The sequence below is a fragment of the Protopterus annectens genome, chromosome 2.part2, assembly GCF_019279795.1.
Source record: "Protopterus annectens isolate FY-2018-M chromosome 2.part2, PAN1.0, whole genome shotgun sequence".
NCBI lineage: Eukaryota > Metazoa > Chordata > Ceratodontiformes > Protopteridae > Protopterus > Protopterus annectens.
The window spans coordinates 405,209,343-405,224,286 of record NC_056730.1 but is presented as its reverse complement, the minus strand read 5'-3'; the positions used below and the strand labels follow the sequence as shown (position 1 = coordinate 405,224,286).

The window sequence follows — 14,944 nt, the reverse complement described above, 5'->3', positions numbered from 1 at the left end:
AGTTTTAAGAAATGTAGGCACTGCAATGTGGGGGGGGGGTCTGGTTAAGATAGCATGACAGAAGAAAATTAGTGCACTTTTTCTCATCTTTGCATAGGAAAATGACTGGGTTAACCCAATTCAGTAACAGGTTTACTACAAAGCATAACATGGAAAATACTGATAAGTTTTTTTCTGGTAAACAAGGTATCCTTAGCAGTTTGTTTCTGGTCTGCATGTCACCAGAAGACAAGCTGATAAAGAAATGATTTGGATGTTTACTGAAAGCATTAAAGTGTTTTCTTCACTGGGAGAGCTATAAAGATAAGACAAAACCAGATATCACTTACTAAAAGCACAGACTGTATCGTGCTTCTTAGCATAAATGACCTTTCTTTTTAGTTGTCTCTATCCTGTGGGTGTGGCTATCAGTTTACATCATTTAATCTTATTATGTACATATCTTTGTATATTTTTAAGTTAATAGGTTTTTAGGGGAGGCATGGGGGTGTGTATTTTTGTTTGAGGGTTTTCAATAAAACAAAACATTTTGCAACATGTGATATAGGGTCAAATGGAGATGACAAGAACCAATTTTATAAAAGATTAACCTGCCAAATGGTGCATGCATGTAACACAAAAGCTGGAACCAGAATTTAACAAAAAGCTGTTATAAATAAATGGGAATAATAATCCCTCAAGAATATGATTCTTTCTACAATATCTTTAAATGTTAATGGTCTCACAGATAAATACAAAAAAGAAAGAGCATTGAACTACATTAAAAAATGTAGAGTGCAAATAGCTAAGCTCCAGGAGACACACTTGGAAAGAAATGAGCATGTACGTTTAATAAAGAAAGGTTTTCAGGATGGTTATTCAGCAGAATAGCTGGGACAAAGGAAGACAGTAGTACTTATATTAATTGCAAGAGAAGCTCCAATAGTAACAGAAGAAAATATAAAACATAATGGCAGATTTGTATTACTATGAGGCTATTGGCAAAGAAGAAGGATTACACTGACATGCATTTACATTCCACTGAAAAGTGCTATAATGGAGCTTAAGAAAATTCTGGGAGAAATAATCCATCTTTCAGCAAGGAATATTACTTATAGGTGGGGTCAAAAATTTGATTTTCAGCAGTTAAGATGCATCTGGGGGGCCCAGAAGGGAAAATATAACAAACGAGGGTAGATTTTTAAAGAAATTTATGAAAATATTTGGCATGGAAGATGTGAATTCAGTACTAGGAGTTCAGAGTGAATTTACTTATCATTCCCAAGATACAAAAACTGGTCTAGGATAGACAAAATTTACATTTCACAGGAATGTGTGCATTTAATTAAAGTTCTTGATACGCACCCAATAATTATTTCAGATCATGCTCCAAAAATAACTAAAACAAAAACACAGGGTAATGAAATAAAAATGAGAGACTGGTGATTTCCCACCTATTTTTTGAAAAGAGGAATTTGAAGGAATGGCCAGTGGAAATTATTCAGGAGATATTAGAGATGATAGAAATTTCCTTCTGAAAGTATAGCTAGGGATTGGGATAAAATTAAAGTGGAATTTAAAACAGGGTGGAAATAAAAGAAAGGGAGATATGGTTAAGAAGTAACCAGAATTACTTAGAGGGACGGACAAATGTTAAAGTATTGCAAAATAGGGGGAATCTCACAGAACAAGAAGAGAAGCAACTGCAGAATGCTAAACAGAAAATGAGGGATTACCTCAATAATATGCATGAGTTTTAAAAAGGCCACTGTTAAGCAACTGTTTTTTGATAATAACTCTAGAGCTTAAAAACTTAGCACAAAAAGACTCAGGCAACAGAAAGTAGAAAGGGCTGTCACCAAGCTTAGGGAGCCTATAAACAAGGAAGATAAACAAGGAATTCCTGTAGAAGCATTACAAATATTTTGAAAATTCCATGAAAGTCTGTATAAAGCAGAGAAATATGGAAATCAAATAAAGGTACAAATGGAAATGTTTATGGAAGAATTAAATATGCCAAGGTTAGAGTATAGGAGGCTCCTCAATTACTAACAGGACAGGAGGAGAAGAGATAAAAATGGTGATATATAACCAATCTACAAGAAAGTCCCCAGGAATAGATGGCATTCCTGTGGAAGTTTGGAAGCTAGAAGAAGAAAAACGATAAAGATCTGGAAGGTTTTGTTTAACAGTATTTTAAGAGAAGTACCAACATCTTGGAAGAAAGCGGTAGTAGCTGTTATTACCCATGTTAATAACTGAAGAGAGTAAAGACCCATCAGATTCAGCTTCATACAGGCCCATTTCAATACTAAATTATTATAAAGTGTTTGTCTATAATGGCTAAAAGAATGGCAAAAGTGATGCCAAAATTGATAGATCTGGATCAATGTGGTTTTGTGGCGGGAGGCAGACATTTGACAACATTAACAGAAAACTTTCGATCCTGAGGGAAGCAGAATATAAGAAAATAGCAATGTTGCTGACAGATCGTGATGCAGAGAAAGCATTTGACACAGTAAGCTGGAACTTTATGAGCAGAGCAATGTAAGCATTTGCCTTCCCTGATAAAATTATAAGGTTGATTAGCAGGATATAGGAGGGATCAGTGGGGAAAATTAAAGTGGGTGGGGTCCTCTCTGATAATCTCTCTGCTTGAGCAGAGGAACCAGGCAGGGGTGTGCTCTCTCCCCTTTGTTATCTGCATTATATTTACAACCATTGGCTAAGAAAATAAGGGACTCAGAAATTCAAGGATACAATTGGTACGGTAGTCAAACAAAGCTGGCTCTATTTGCAGATGACATCATTTTATATCAAAAAGTGACAAACCAGCTCTCCGACTTAGAACAGTAATATTTAATCCACAGGTAAACACCAGATAGTATCTGTAAAAGTCCAACACGGTACTTAAAAAACTTAAAAACTTTAAAGCGCTTTTCGTTTGTCGTTAAGCAAACTTCCTCAGAAAGTAACAGGTGAGTTCAATAGCCAATACTTTTAAATGAAAAAGTGCGGGAAAACTACTCTGATTTTAAAGCTATACACTCCTAAAAAGGCCTACTTGTATAAGTTACACATCATTCTTTTTTTATATAAAAAGGTTAATTTAGTTATGAATCATAAGACATGACAAATAGTAAAAAGACATAACAATAGAAAAAAAACTATTAACTCATATCGTGAAAAACCCCATCTTGTGTGACAGTAAGATATATACTTTTATAGGTAGGTCCATGAGTATTAAAATTATCTGTGTAGACTATTCATTTTAAGCATGCAAGAGATGGAACATGCTTCGTTCAATCCTGGATAATTGAAAGCATTCAATCTAATCTGCCACAACAATTCCAGTTCTTCAAGTTTGAACGAAGCAGGGCCACCTCTGACATCTTGAACATATTGATCAATGGCCAAAAATTTAAATTAGTGTCCAGGGAATGAATGAAGGTGTTTAGCCAAAGCATTGTCAAGTTTGTTATGTGACATTGCGTACTGGTGCTCATAGACTCTTGTCCCTGAGTCGACGCTCAGTCTTGCCTACGTAGAATGCAAATCAGTCAGAGCATTTGGCTAGGTAGACTAGAAATTTACTATTACAGTTAAATTTTGATTTCAACTTAAAACGGGTGCCATTAATCGTGAATTGATTAGTACAATCTACATATCTACAATGATTACAATTCTCACACTTGAACATTCCCGTAACTCTGGGGACAGGTTTGTTGTTGCTCTCAATAACGTTTTTAATATTTCTGCCCTTACTATATACAAAATGTGGTTTAGAACCAAGAAAACCAAAAATTGAAGGATTACTCCTAAACAATTCCCAATTTTTCAACAAAATTTCAATAATGAATTTTGATTGAGCGTTAAATGCTGTTATAAATGAACGCTGGAAAGTTTGTTCAAGATCCAAACTAAGGTCCCTTTGAGAAATGGTGCTTTGTTCAACAGGAAGTACCTCAACTTCTAACAACTGGTTTGGATGCAACAGCGGGTGGAGTTGCTTAGATAATCTGTTAAGCTTGACTTCCCTCTATCAGTGAGTCAACTAGACACTCAGGGTAACCACGATGGAGGAACATGTGTTTTAGAATGTTACATTCATTGATAAAGTCATGTTCTAGACTACATATACGTGAAGCCCTCACAAGTTGTCCCTTTACGACCGATCTTTTTTGGTGGAATGGGTGGCAACTTGAAAAATGCAAAAAAGAGTTGGAATATGTTGGTTTTCTATAAACCTGCCCTGTAAAGCAAGATAAAGTAAAATTTTTGACTAGCAAAATATCCAAATAGGCAATGGATTTGGTATTGAATGTAAAAGTAAACTCTAAGAAATTAGTAGAAGAATTGAAAAAGTTTACAATGTCGGTAGCCAAACACTCGTCACCATTAAAGAGAATAAAAATATCATCGAGAAATCGAGTGTAGTAAATAATGACATCCGGTCTGTAAGTTGATGGAAAAACAACTTGGGACTCCCATTGGGCCATGACTAGATTTGCCACACTGGCACCACATGGTGAGCCCATAGCTAAACCAATTTTCTGTAAGTAAAATTTGTTATCAAACATAAAAAAATTGTTAGTCAAGATTAAGTCCAACATCTCTGAAATTAAAGAAATGTCAGATGGTAGAGCATCATGCTTTTTCATAATGTCAGCCAGCCATTCTATGGCAATGTCGTGAGGGATACAGGTGTAGAGGTCTTTAACATCTATTGTTAAAAAGTTGAGCTCACTGTTAAAGGTCAACTCGTTAATTTTAGACAAAAAAGACCAAGAGTCTTTACAAATCTGAGACTCGAGGGCCACGTATTTTTGCAAGATACCATCCACTACTTTTGAAATAGTGTAAGTGGGTGAACCACGCCCATCAATGAGCGGTATCATAGGGGGATTTTTTACATCCTTGTGGATTTTGGGTATTCCGAACAATGTTGGATATCTTGGAAAAATTGTACACATGTAGTCAAGCATGGATTGGTCGATGCGACCATCTATAAAAAGGTCATATATGCATGATTTTATGAGGTTGTAAGCCCTATTTATTTCAGACCTAGAACTGACCTGATATGTCTCATTTTCAAGTAGAGCTGACATACGAGCTATGTAATCAAAGTTGTCAAAAACCACGAAACCACCCCCTTTTATCAGGTTTACAGATTCTAATATTTTGAGATTGTATATAGTTTAAGAACTCCCTTTCCGAGCCTGAGAAATTACCTTTGATGGCCTTTTTAGTAGTGGCTAAATTCCTCAAGTCAAGTTCACATATTTGTTCAAAAATTTGAAGAAGGGGATGAAGGGGTGGATTGAATGTGCTAGCTACATGGAAATGACTTTTTGCTAAAAGGTCGTTGTTATTCATGAAAAATATACCTAGATTGAGCTTTCTAGTAAACATTTTTAGCTCTAAAATAGTCCTAGTAACGTCCATGTTGAACCAAGGGACATAAGTATACCCCTTTGATAAAAAGTCTACAAGATCTGTAGACAAGAAACTGTCAGACAAATTGTAAACTTTGAAGTCCTTATCTTTGTTGAATGTTATAACTGGACATTCAGAAACTGATTTGTTTACAATTGGTTCATTAGTGTCAATGATAGAGTCATTGCCAGTTCGTGGACCGTTAGCTTCAAGACCAATACTATCAGGCAAAGAAAAGGTGGTGGGTGACATAGGTAGTAAAACTGGATCCTCAGAAGAGAGTAAAAAAAGTGTCTCAGGTGGGGAGGAAGTTGGACCCTCTTCATCCGTGGGTGACAAATCCTCTTCCCCTGGAGAAATATTAATCACCTTGGTGGTTTCTGACCCTTCTGATACTTCGGCCTGGCACCCATTGAATTGTAGTTGTGAAAATCCTGTTGGTACCTATTAGATTTATCAACAGGGTCGTGCTGTTGGTGACCACCTTGATTATATTGCCTGGAATTATAATTATAGTTGACTCTAGAAGAGTTCATAAGCCTTTCACTCCTACGTGGGATGTCCTGACAAGGTTCGTCAGGTAATGTTATTGGACTATTAGGACCAGAATCATTGTCAGGTTGGTGTCTAGATTGCCCAGTTTTTTGTATTACAACTTGAGCAGGAGGTGTAACTTCAGCCCCAAAATTTAGATGTAGGTCATTCGGGGACATGTCAAACAATGAATAACCCAATTGCCAAATCTGTGCTGGTGGAGGAGATGGATAAGCAAGGCCCTTTTTATAAGCCAAACTGTCTCGCTCAAGCTTTTTGACCTTATTACTGTTCAACTTTGAAAGATGTTGATTAATACTTGAGAAAATCCTATTATAGTCAAATTTGTATCTCTCAAATTGCACATCTTTAGACACTTTAGCGTCAACATCTTGGACAAAGGTTAAAATTTTATCAGACATTATAGATTAATGCTTGATCATAACTTCTATTAACTCAAACCCTTGTCGATCAAATAAATTAATCAGTTCCAAGTGGAAAGCAGAGTCTTTAATAAGACCTATCGGGTACTGCACTTTACGTAAGCCTTTAGGAATTATTTTCAACTGGAGGCACTCTTTCAAATATGCAACCTCTAGTTGCGTCTTCTTGTATTTAAGTAGTAAGTTATCTAACAATTTCAAGTTCGCAACAATGTCAGTATCAGAATCATTTTCATCTGGTATATTATCAGACAGTACAAGGGATCTTTGCTCAGATCTAAAATTAAAACTCTTGTTTAACCATGCCGTGAGTGAAAAAGCATTAGCTTCATTGCTCTGAATAGGATTAGATACTGACCTTTTACTTTGAGAGTCCGTAATAACAAAGGACGAGTTACTTACATAAGCCGGTGTAGGTTGAAAAATAGCAGGAAAACCATCGAAGGACGCTGTCGATACTATAGCGTTCAAAGGTGGATTCACTGATGGAACAGAGTTACTCGTCCGCTGGCCCTGGGTAATGGTATTTGAAATCGAAGCAGTACTCACTGGCCGTTGTGCTGAAATAGATGAATCCACATCAGTAACGTGTACGACATGCTGCTCATCTTGAAGTCCGATATGATGGTTGAAAGGCAAATGTCGCTGGTTGTTAGTGACAAGAGTGCCATTAGGTTTTGATGTTTCATGGGTACCATTAGAATTTAATGTATCATTGGCATTAACCTGATCGATATTTATAGTGGTGTTACTAGTCCCCCGCACTTCCACATCCTTGTTCAGCCGGAGCGAAAAGTCATTCACTAAGGAAGTGTGTTTCGCATCAAGCTGGTCTATCCGTTTACTGATTAATTCAATTTTGTTCAGTAACACTGAAAAAAAGTTGTTAACAGAGTCACCACATTTTGTATTTAGTAAGGGCAGAAATATTAAAAACTTTATTGAGAGCGGCAACAAACCTGTCCCCAGAGTTCCGGGAATGTTCAAGTGTGAGAAATGTAATCATTGTAGATATGTAGATTGTACTAATCAATTTACGATTAATGGCACCCGTTTTAAGTCGAAATCAAAATTTAACTGTAATAGTAAATTTCTAGTCTACCTAGCCAAATGCTCTGACTGTTTTGCATTCTACGTAGGCAAGACTGAGCGTCGACTCAGGGACAGAGTCTACGAGCACCAGTACGCAATGTCACAAACTTGACAATGCTTTGGCTAAACACCTTCATTCATTCCCTGGACACAAATTTAAATTTTTGGCCATTGATCAATATGTTCAAGATGTCAGAGGTGGCCCTGCTTCGTTCAAACTTGAAGAACTGGAATTGTTGTGGCAGATTAGATTGAATGCTTTCAATTATCCAGGATTGAACGAAGCATGTTCCATCTCTTGCATACTTAAAATGAATAGTCTACACAGATAATTTTAATACTCATGGACCTACCTATAAAAGTATATATCTTACTGTCACACAAGATGGGGTTTTTCACGATATACGAGTTAATAGTTTTTTTTCTATTGTTATGTCTCTTTACTATTTGTCATGTCTTATGATTCATAACTAAATTAACCTTTTTATATAAAAAAAGAACGATATGTAACTTATACAAGTAGGCCTTTTTAGGAGTGTATAGCTTTAAAATCAGAGTAGTTTTCCCACACTTTTTCATTTAAAAGTATTGGCTATTGAACTCGCCTGTTACTTTCTGAGGAAGTTTGCTTAACGACAAACGAAAAGCGCTTTAAAGTTTTTAAGTTTTTTAAGTACCGTGTTGGACTTTTACAGATACTATCTGGTGTTTACCTGTGGATTAAATATGACTGTTCTAAGTCGGAGAGCTGGTTTGTCACTATTTGTTTTTTATCAGTTCTAGTGCCGGTTATCATTTTATATCAGACAAAACCAGAAAGAGACATTACAGTGCTGTGGAACATACTGAGACAGTTTCAAACCTTTTTGGGATACAAAATTAAGCTAAAACAAAAGCAATAGCGGTAAACTATGTAACAGCAAACAAACTTGTTCAGCAATATCCATACTTATGGGGACATGACAAATGAAGTATTTATAAGTATGGATTAAAAATGATACCTGTGTGGCAGCTAAGGATATGTGAAAGAGACTAAACAAAAGATAATACAAAAACTGAGAAAATGGAAGCTCTGTTATATGGATATCGATAGTAGCATACAATCAGTTAAAATGTTTTTAGTCCCTTTAGTTTTATACACAGGTCAGGCATATTTTTATCAGCCAAAGGAGAAGATGTGGACAGTAATTAATAAAGAGCTGAAGGATTTTATATGGGGAGGGGAAGACGGCAAGAGTCAAATGGGATAAGCTTATTCTTCCAGAAGAACATTGGATTGGGATTACTAGAGTTGAAGGGGTATTTCAGAGCAACACAGTTATGTCTCCTATATGTAGCACAAGCAGAAACCTACAATTCAAAATGAAAAGAGATGATGATGAAACGGGGGGAAGCTCAAATAACAGGAAGAGACTGGGATTTTGGATGCAGACCCTTAAGGAGAACAATAATCATCATACAGAATATTATATTCATAAAGTAGCAGAAGTAGACTAAGAGCCAAGCCAATACAGGAATGGAGAAAGGAGACTCCGCCAACAGGGATGAGTGCAATTAGGGATATAGACAACAGGCAAGAGGGGGCAGGAATATATTGGAGAGAACTGGCAAAGGAATCAAGGTATTGGGAGAAAATAACTACAGAGGGAAAGGTAACAGAATGGGAAGATGGTAAGAACTTATTTGGACTACAGGTTAAAGATTGCCTTCCATAGCAAGGATTAATATCAGACTTGTAGGCATAGAGAAAGACCAGCACCGGTAGACTTTTTGGTAGAAACTAGAACAGAAGTTGCCATTAAGAAAGGAATAATTAAGTAAAGCATATAAAATACTGCATGACAACTATAAAAATCAGAGGAGGTTAGAAAGGATTGGGAAGAGAGAAGGGATAAGCAATATAGAAAGAAACAATGGGAGGATATATATATATATATATATATATATATATATATATATACATGTATATGTGTGTGTGTGTCTCCAAATATGCAATAAAATCTAGAAGATTTTGTATCTTTGCCTGGGAGTGTTTATATAGGTATTTTTTTATACCTCAAGCAGGCTCCAAAGAATTTTTCCTCGGGTAGACGGCAAATGTTGGAGGTGTGATGGGGGAGAAACAGGTAACTGGGAACATATTTTCTGGGAGCGTAACGAGTTGGCAGACTTCAAAGAGTCCCTGCAGTCTGCACTGTCGGAGATACTGGGTGAGAAAATTGGAGTAACTAGGGAAATTATTTTTTCTGAGCTATGATACAAACTCAGAATTGCCTTCCGAGTCTAATTATGATAGCTGCCAAAAAAAGCAATTACTAGAAAATGGAAATCAAAACCAACTTTACTAGAAGTAACAAAGAGAGTAAGAAATAAAACAACTAGAAATGGGATATATGGAAAAGGGTAGGAGGAAATTACACTGGAAAAAATGGGAAATGTGGGATTATTACATGCAGAGGAGGAGCGAAGTTTAAAAGAAGGCAGGATTTGAATGAGCTATGTAATGGCTGACTGACAATGACTGGATAAACTAAAAGGGGTTTACTTCAGTGGCTCGAAATACCATAACACCAAAATTTAGAAACCTGTGATGAAAAGACTGCAAATGAACATCAACGAATGTTAAAGCCAAAACTTTTAAAAACCGAAATACCTAATGTGCCGGAAGCACTCAGAAGTTTTGAGTGGAGATTGTGCTGCAGTTAGAAGAACAGCTTCTTCATTTAACCATATCATGTAAGGGAAATTTTTTCCATTTTTAATGATTGTGAATGGAGATCGTGGTACAGTAAGGATCAGGAAAATGACCCTTGTTCCCAGTGCAGTGCGATCTTGGAGTTGGTATATATAATTTGCAGGGGGTGTAGGGGGCTCCCCTCCCTGCAAAAAATATTGAAAGAGTGTATTTTTTTTTCTTTTTTTAAATGATGTGTTTAAATGTAGAGGTTGTTTTTCTGATTTCAGCTCGATCTCTGACTGCTTCCAGACATGAGCATTAGGTGTTTCGCTTTTTAAAATTTTCAGCATTGTTAACTTTCGCTTATGTTAATTTGCAGCCTTTTCATCTCAGGTTTCTAACTTTCAGTGTTATGCTATTTCAGTCTACTGAAATAGATCCATTAAAACTGATGTATAATGTTTGTAGCTACAGTTGTGTTGGGATGGTTTGTTAGGTACAATGTTTGCAAATGCGATTGTCGTTATGGCTCGTTTTCATTTATATAAATGTAAGATTGCCTATGTCACACGTGAAAATTTAATAAAGATGTTTTTTGTTTAAAAAAAAAAAAAGCTTCTTTAAATTTAATTTAACAATTAAACTAACTTTTACAGCAGCACATTCTCTGGGTTGAGTAATAAAGCCATTTTTAACACATTGGTACCCAGTACCTGTAAATACACTTCCACTTTGTTGAAGGATCTATTTATTAAATGGAACTTTTTGAGATCCAGCACTTTATTACAGTGGAATACAATACAATATTTTACTGTGGAAAAAAAGATGCCCAAACAGTGTTAAAACAATGCAGTCAAATTATGTTATGTGAAAAATAAAATCATAATACTGTGCTCTTCATAAATATGCTAAAAGAAATCACATGACAATGCTATATTTAAAATGTATAAACAGTTTTACAATGAGTTATCTGGATGTCACACTAATTCATCTTAAATTTAACTTGTATCCCTGGCAGCAAGAGTTGTGAATTAAATATAGATGTGAATTATGAGATGTGATATTAAATGTGCATTATTATAACAAAGGTAAAAGTATAAAACTTTACATGATCATGTTTTTGTTTAATTTCTATAGAGCTTGCATTCAGTAATTAATGTTATTCATTTTGTTTGAAATTTGAAATAGTTGCTCACTATTTTATCTACCTTTTTGACTCTGGAGTGGACTTCTTATAAGTGAACAGAGTACATGGTTCATTCTTTAACCAAAATGCAGAACCTATGGATGCATTAAGTAATACTATGCTGGCTTGGTGCTGCAAAGGGGTGATGCCTGCAAAGGGGTGATGCCTCGAGTGTGACCTAGACAACCAAGGATCACTCAACAACAGAAATGCTGAATGAACTGATGAGGAATGGTCTGAGTGAGGGGCATACATCAGCTTGCCAATCCTAGTGGTGGGTGGGTACGAGTCCTATTAGACGCTGGGTATTAGTAGACGCACCAGAAGCATTTGGTCTGTAATTTGTGCGTATACACACACACACACACACACACACACACACACACACACAAAAATCTAGTCAGCTCTGGTCATATTCATTTACATTTGAGAAACTAGTGTTGTAACTAAGCTCGTCAGTTGCCAAGCATTACAGGAACTATGGCATAATATAAATGGCCCGTACATCTGTCTGGATGATATACACCCTTTGGTGGCTCTTGTCTCCTATATGTGCCAGGGAAAACAAAAACAAAGATGTACTCAATCCTTAGTTTGTGCAGTAAGGAATGAGTGGGTTGAAACACAAGGGGATTTGAGATTGGCAGGCATCAGAGAAAAGAAAAAAAGAAGGATATTAAAAAAAAGAAAAAAAAAAAAAAAAAAAAAGTAGAAATATGCAATTAGTTTACACATAATTTACTGCTTGATACATATTACTAACAATTAATTCTGCCAAACTCGCTAAATTTAACTATCTTCGTTCTCCCACAGTGTTATAGGTAATTATCAGGTCAAGTTAAAATTAGGTATGTTTAACAATCGTCTTACCTTTCTGAAGAAAGCAAGGAAAACCATTAGTCACGTAGGAAAACACATCTCATCCATAACAGGTATGGAAATGTGTGTATGGTACTGTACCACTGACAAATGCTAGGGTTCAAGTGATGCTCTCCCTCCCTCCCTCAGAAAGAAGACACCATTTCTCCAATGATCAGCACATCCCACTCCATCATATCACTGTCAGTTCTCAAATGGTCCAGGACTGTTTGGCTGTGTCTTTTTTTTTTTAAACTGAACAATAAGAAAGCTGACAGAAATACTGCAGTACACAAAGGAAGGATGACAAAAGACAAGTATTTTCAAACACAAGAAAACAATTATGCTTAAACAGAGGTATAGTACAAACTACAGCATGCAATTAATTACATCTGATATAATGCTAATACCAGAGACTATATTAAAAGCGGACTTCTTTCATTCTAATGGCTAGCTGGTAAAGCTTGGCTATAGATGACTGTCACTGCTGAAGTGACACCCCGACCCCATGAGCAAAATTAGGAAAAAGTGTTGTGGATGGACAGACTTGTCAAATAAAAGTTTCTCTGCATAGTCATCGTCTTTGTTTACCTTCCTGACAGGATCATCCTTGGCTTTCTTAATTTCAGATACTTCTGTCGGTTTTACCAGATCTGCAGGATACTGAAATTTTGGTCTGTTCTTCTTTTCTTCTTCCTGCAACTTCTGACTGAAGCCCTCAGGCAGTGCATCTAAAGATGAAGTACAAGAACAGCTGAAACTAATTAAAAATTTCCTGCAACAAATTAATAATAAAATAACTTATAGACTTCCATACTAATGACCTTTTGTTTAGTGGAAAACCATTGATTCCACTGTTTCAGGCACTTCCTAAAATAGTTAAAAACTTGATTAATCCACTGCTCAGACCTGTAACTTCTGGGCAAGGATGGACAACTGAAATGCTATCAATATTTGTAGAAAAACATTTGTGAACAGTTTTATAGAAATATGTAACAGTTGGAAATGATACCAAACAGTTTTTAAAGGAATTATATGATGTGTATTCACATATGGATTTACAAGATGATTATCTATTTGTTACACTACATATTAGTTCTTTATTTACCATAATTCCCAATGATTTAGGGTTATTTTATGAAAGAGTTTGATAAAAAAATAGTATGTATATCATTGATAAGAAAGATATATTGTGTTTATTTGTTGAACCTATTCTAGAGAATAATGTCTTTATGTTCTCTAATAAATATTGTCAAAAATAAAAACGGTGTAGTGATGGGTACCCCCTATGCTACCAGCTATACTAATGCTGTTTTGGTGCAGTAGGAAAGCAGTTATGTATTAACTGATAAATGTATACATCCCCTTCATTAAGTTCTATCCTAGATTTGTAGACAATGTATTTATTTTGTGGATGGGTAATGACCAACTACAAGTATCTGTAGAATATTTACATACCACCACGACATTCCTTAAGCTTTCACTGAATGTTTCTGATAGTGAGATAGATTTTTTAGATAGACATCTCGGTAAGAATAAGCTAAACAAGATTAATACTACTAGATTTTGGAAGAAATGTTAAACTAATCATATTCTACATCGAAGTAGTCTACACCCACCGCATATTTATAGAAACAGAATTAAGGGCCAGGATATGAGGCTCTCGCATCTCAACAATAATGAACATACTTTTGTTGACGATATCAATACAATGTAAAAGGAACTGATGGAAAGAGGTTATGGGGCTAAAGAAATAGACCATAAGCTTTGTAACATAAAAGAATTGAGGGAAAGCAGAGCTACTCCATATTTTTCAGGACACACTGATAACTTTGTACAACATAATAGTGGTGGTTTTAGTATAGAAGCACCTAAGCACTGCTTGACTTATTCGAGTAATATTAGAGTTATTTGCGATATTATTAATAAGACTTGGCATTACGAATAAACAATCTTTGAAAAGAATTTTATGTTATAATAACAATAGGAAACATCATGAAGTAGATGGAGTATCTTTAGCATGTACAATGCCCTGTGGCAGTTGTAACTATTCTTCCCTGATTGACAGTAATCATGTTTTCTCACATTCTATTACACACAGGCTCTATAAATTTAATGTAAGAGCCACCTGTAGATCCAAGCACAGTGTATTTAGCCCAGTGCCCGATGTGTAAAAAATTTTATGTGGGAAAGACTAATCGAACGCTGATGGAAAGGATTAGAGAACACGTCAGGGACATTAGACAAGCTAGTTCCACTAGCTCCTTAGCTAAACATGTAATAGATATTTCAAAAGATCGTACATTTAAATTTAGAGTGACAGAACTTGTAAAAGAGAAAAAGAAGTTATGTACCTACCATAACGTTCCATGTTTGTTGTCCATCTCACCTTCCTTCTTGCTGCTTGGGGTTTGGAGCCAATACTTTTCTCTGACTCGGCTGATTTACTAAAGCTCGAGAGCTTTTACTGGCTCGAGGCTACCCCTTATCCCAACATGCCTAGCGGCAGGTACCCCGATCTCGTTTGTAATAGCCCACACTAGACATATATAGTAAAAAAATATTTTTTTACTAAGCTCTTATACATCAAGATAGGAAGGATAGAGAAAAAGACAATGTATGGTTAACTAACTTGGTATGTCAGCAGGAAACTCAGCCAGTGTAACCAATAAAGAACTCCTCTCAAACCTCCAGGAAGGGGAAAGGAAGGCGAGATGAAAGACAACAAACATGGAACGT

General features: G+C 35.9%; 1 protein-coding gene across 1 annotated transcript in view; it reads right to left on the bottom strand.

The window, feature by feature from the left end:
* DHX29 (DExH-box helicase 29) overlaps positions 1 to 14,944 on the bottom strand; it is a 1,644,099-nt gene that overhangs the window by 1,442,631 nt on the left and 186,524 nt on the right. Inside the window, exon 5 of the mRNA XM_044064425.1 lies at positions 12,797 to 12,936. Within this exon, the coding sequence (XP_043920360.1) occupies positions 12,797 to 12,936 (140 nt within the window). The remainder of the gene's footprint in view (positions 1 to 12,796; positions 12,937 to 14,944) is intronic.